We start from the raw sequence: 4,893 nt of genomic DNA, 5'->3' as shown, positions 1-4,893 counted from the left end.
GGAAACTGTGTTTAACCAAGGAACCTGCAAGGCTTTCAAGGGCCGGTGAGTGAATTTCTGGTTCCTTAACCTGCTGGGGCATTGCCCTGCCAGTGTCTGGGAGCGTTGGGTGCCTTTGTAGGAGTCAACTTAATGATGCAGAAAACAAGACAATTATTTTAACCTGTACTGAGTGGCTTAAAGGCAGAACAGATTGATTGTGTTTTAAAAACTCGGGTCCCCTTTCTGGTTAGTGATGTAAACGTCTATCGATACCAAACAAATTACATCCTTGGATCCTGGAAGTGTATCCATTGCACTTTTATTTGTTTGTTTTTAATGCCTGAGGTGACACCCAAAGGTCACTTGCTGACCTGGTCACCAGCATGAGTAGAAATTGAGCAGTACTGGAGTTGGGTGATTTTTTTTCTCCATTTTAAATCCTTTATCCAATGGGCTCATTTGTTATTAAGTCAAGCAAGATACTTCACGAAGAACTATAACAGGAGTCTGTGAAATTATTCAAATTAATACATATGTGTTGGTAATTGCTTTATTTGTCTGTTTATTTGGCTGTTGTAAAAGCATCTGTCTGAGGTTTATCACCTCCAGTAGCGTTATCCCAGGAGCTGCAGGGTGCTAACCCCTGGAAATTCCACGCAGGTCAGGATGAGACTCTGTGTCCTTGAGGGGGGCTGATAGGAGATGATGAATGAGCTCTTGCTTTACTTGTGATGATGGATACAACCAAAATCTATCCTAACTTTGTTTGGCATGTCAGCGCAATCTGTTCATTTATTGTGTGTAATTACAAAACCCCGTCAAACTGAAAACATCCTTTTAATTAAAGCCCCCACAGCCACAGTCTGTCACGCTCAACGCTTCTGCGGTTTGTTCAGTGCTTGGGGTTTGATTGTTGAGAACACAGACACGGGGTCTGTTGGAGATTTTAGGATTTCAGGTATTTGGCTGCTGTAGATCAGTGTAGTGTCACTCTGCTAAAAGGGATTTTATCCAGAAGCAGAACTCTGCTCTCCCCACATAGACAGAAACATGTTAAGGTCATTGGAATCGGGTTTATTATAAACAGAGGGGCTGCATCAGTACCTGGTAAAATAGAAAGGAAAATACTCAACTGTTTAAAGGGATTAAAACATCGTGAAGCAGAGTGTGGTGTCACCTTGTTCTTGGGACACAGTTGTTCATGTTGTCTGGTCGAAGAATCCCCTGTCTGCCTGTACGAAGCATTACTGCATAAAGCTTCCTCTGGGTGAGTCCCACCTGCAGAGCCGCTCACAGAATGTCACGTTGTGCGCGTTAGGGAGCAGCAGTGGCACTGAAGAGACTCACCTTTGTCACCGGGGGTCTTCGTTGCTTTTCTTTTTTGTTTGAAACAATGTTTCTCTGCTGAAATTTGATGGCAGTACTTACAGGTTTAATGCAGGTGAAATATATGGTTAAATACACGGTTGTCTTTCCTCTCAGGGATCTGAGGCAGGAGCAGGGGAGAGGGATGGGCTGGTGTTGCCTTGCGGTGCTGCAGGAGCCTTTACAACTTCCTGGAGCTGTAAAGGCTTCTTCACAAAGCACAGCCTTTTATACCTAGTGATTTGTTCTTTTCAATAGAGCTCTTCTGGTGAAGTTAAACTGCTTTTAAATCATGTGTACAATGGCACTTTTGTTAGGGAGGCCAGAGCCCTTTTGCTTTCAGAGTGGGGCCTCAGGAAGAAAAGTTGACATTCAAGGGCATTGTTCTGCTCCCCATTCAGACCTGGGCTCAGCCTCTCCTCCCCATTTCATGCGTTTATTTGTGTCACCCACTTCTGCCCTGTGTCACTCTCCATGTCGTTCGGCTGTGGATGATGGGTTGTAACAGAGGGACCCATGATTTCACCAGCACGTCACGTAAAGAAACAGCAGGAGGGTTGGAGGGATGGCTCCTGAGCTGCGTTCTCCTCTCTTGTATTTATTCTGGAGGGCACAAACTGCATCTCTTGACATCGGCTGCTTTAGTTTTCTATTTAAATAAAGCAAAGACAGTAATGCTTTTATCTTGGGAAGACTCGGGGAGCCCGTAATGCCCTGGCATGGGCTGTACCTCCGTAGGTTCACTGGAATTGCAGGTGTGCTGGAGGGGCAGTCTGCAGCACTTAGAACTAAACGTCCTCTGAGTTCAGATAGTATTAGTCACTCGTTTGTTCTGGAGGTGCCTGAGACTAACGAGAATGAGAGCCAGTAACACAGCATTTATTTCTGCGTGTAGATAACACATTGTGTTTGTGAGATTCCTGGCTGTGTTAGCTCAGCCGTGTGCACTTTTCCAGAGATGGAAACGGGAGCTCTCAGGTGCTGCCCATCCTGCCAGTCCCTTAGCGCCCTCCCACCTGAAGCTGCTTCCCACATAAATGTGTCTTTGGGTTAAATTCTTCCATTTACAGCTCTCTCATGATATTTCTGCGCTAGCCAAGAATTAGAACAAAAGCCAAGTCTCTGTTTAGTACCGGACCTTGGAAAATCTATTTCTGTAAATAATTGATGTTGCTGTTAGGACAGTTCTGTGTGCTCTGTGGAATGTGTTGTGCTTGGCCTTGCCTGAACCAAATCTAAAATTTATTTATTTATTTTTATTTTGTTTTGCAGTGTCAAAAAAACACGGCAAGCTCATCACCTTCCTCCGTACATTCATGAAGTCGCGCCCAACGAAACAGAAACTGAAACAGCGGGGGATCCTGAAGGAACGGGTGTTCGGCTGTGACCTGGGAGAGCATCTTCTCAACTCTGGCCATGACGGTAACAAACAATCCATCCTTGAGCTCTTCCTCTGCTGGGAATTTTATTTCAAGGTGATGGTATCTAGCAAAGGACTCGTTGGTACTAGTGTAGAAATGTGTAACAAAAATCGATGGCTGAAAGAGAAATTGAGGGTAATGTTAATGAGAAGCAAGTGTTGTGGTTCGATGGGAAGATGGATGGAACTACTGAAAATGTGTTCTCAGTCTCTGAGTTTGTTGCGTTGCGTTTTCTGTGGCTCTTCTCGGTCCCCTTCGCCCTGCCCTGCCATCAGCAGTTCAGGGAGGAGCAGAGAAGAGCTGTGCATTCCAAGGAGAAATTCCACAGTTGTTACTACTCTTCCTCGGGTGAACTTTGATTTCACGTGCTCCTTCCTACCCTCTCAGGCTGTGAAATCGGGGAGGGACCTGCATTGCTGAGTAGCAGAGGACTCTGGTGCGTTCACAGTTCACTAGCCAAGGTCGTTCCCATAAATGTCCCACGCTGAGGGTTATTTAGAAGAGCAGCGTGGGGCAGCCGCAGGCTGCAGGAGCTTGCCCAGGAGTTAAAGCCGTCAGGAGATCAGTGGTGGGGGCAGCAGCACGGCCTGGCTGTGTCAGCATGTTGATCTGTGCCACATTTTAGTTCCTTGCCCAGTGCAGCAGATTTTGCAGTAGGATTTCTCGTGCCAAAGCTGTCGATCTGACGTCTCCCAGCTTTTGCGTGCAGGCTGAAGGAGAAGTGAAGTGAGGCGTGGGGTAGGAAAGGAGTTTCTCTGTTACACGTGTTCCCAGTGGTGCTTCAGGCTCCTTGTTGGTGTGAGTGCTTTTTTGAAAAGGGATGGTCAAGGGCAGGGAGCTGTTTCGTGCAGTTTTTCCAACTGGTTCAGTTGGTAACGGCGACGTGCACCCCCTTGCCTGACGTGAAGTGTTTTACTACCAGTTGGTGAATCATATGAGTTTGTTCTTACGGAATCAGGACTGTGGCAAAGCTCATTGGCTTGTTAATTGGAACCAGTAGAGATCTTTATTGCTGGGACTTGAAAAGCATGAGAGAGCCAGAAACTGTCTGGTTTGGAGACAGAAACAGACAGTAACCCATGTAAGAACTGCATCAGGAGTAGGTAATTTACACCGGCGGGTAGCTATGGGGCTGGTTTTATATTCATGCTGTGGGAGCAATCTTGGAGGGCAGGAGACGTGCCAGCAGAGTGAGCTCATTAATGGGAAAGGGAGAGTTCTCTTTTATCCCCAGCCCTCCTCCTGTCCATTTTAGTTAGGCACAAGTCAACAAACATTAAAGCTTTTCCCTGCCCTCTGCGCTGACTTCTTCCCCTGGCTTTGAGGGGTGCACACTTTATTCAGCAATAAAAGACGCATCTGAGCTGAGCCAAACTGCTGTAACTCCACTGGAGGCTCCTGTGGGACAGTCTCTAGGACCTCACCACTTGTTCTGGACACTCCTCTCCCATCACGTGTGACAGAGGGACTGTGACTGAGCCCTGCTAATGAGGTCCCTTCATCGGAGAAGTTACCAGTTGCTTTCACCCTGGGTTTAATAACTCTTTCCTAACTCCCTGGGGTGAAGCAGATCCAATTAGAATGTTGGTAACAGGGGCATGTCTCCATTTCACACAGCAGGATTGTTTTTTTTCTGTGTGATTCAGCTCTCTGACCTGTATTCCAAGTGACGTAATCCCCAGGATTGGTTTTGTGGAGATGTTTCTGGGTTCCTGTGAATCGAGCTGTGTGCATGCACAGCATTTTAAGATTCCCTCATTCTGTAGCTTTAACGCTCCTCAGTCTTGGAGCCAACTGCAGAGCTGATCTGCTGAAAGGGGCCTGAGATGTCACAGGAGCCCCTAAGCTGAATCAGAGAGGGGAAAGATGCAGCCCTGCTCCTTCACCTCAGAGCCAGAACATCCACGAATATTTTTATAGGAGCACAGAGTAGTGTAGCTGAAGTCTGTGCATGGTACTTGCTGGTGATGCTTCAGGATTGCAAGAGAAAAACAAGAACCCAATATATTCACAGACTGGTTTGGGTTAATGCTCATTTTTGATGGGTTCTGTCCAATACCCACAAAGATTTAGCAGGACTGAAGGAGGAAATGGCAGAGTGTTTGAAATGAGTGGCGAGGCATTC

At 46.6% G+C, this 4,893-nt stretch overlaps 1 protein-coding gene across 1 annotated transcript in view; it reads left to right on the top strand.

Moving 5' to 3' along the window:
• Positions 1-2,056: 2,056 nt before the first annotated feature.
• LOC114818401 (rho GTPase-activating protein 32-like) overlaps positions 2,057-4,893 on the top strand; it is a gene marked incomplete at its 3' end in the record, with an annotated part of 21,609 nt that continues 18,772 nt past the window's right edge. The window contains exons 1-2 of the mRNA XM_029084057.1: positions 2,057-2,081; positions 2,620-2,769. Coding sequence (XP_028939890.1) covers positions 2,057-2,081; positions 2,620-2,769 — 175 coding nt within the window. The remainder of the gene's footprint in view (positions 2,082-2,619; positions 2,770-4,893) is intronic.

This window comes from Antrostomus carolinensis, unplaced genomic scaffold, assembly GCF_000700745.2.
Source record: "Antrostomus carolinensis isolate BGI_N321 unplaced genomic scaffold, ASM70074v2 scaffold26823, whole genome shotgun sequence".
NCBI classification, from domain to species: domain Eukaryota; kingdom Metazoa; phylum Chordata; class Aves; order Caprimulgiformes; family Caprimulgidae; genus Antrostomus; species Antrostomus carolinensis.
This window is presented reverse-complemented; position numbering and strand designations above follow the sequence as displayed.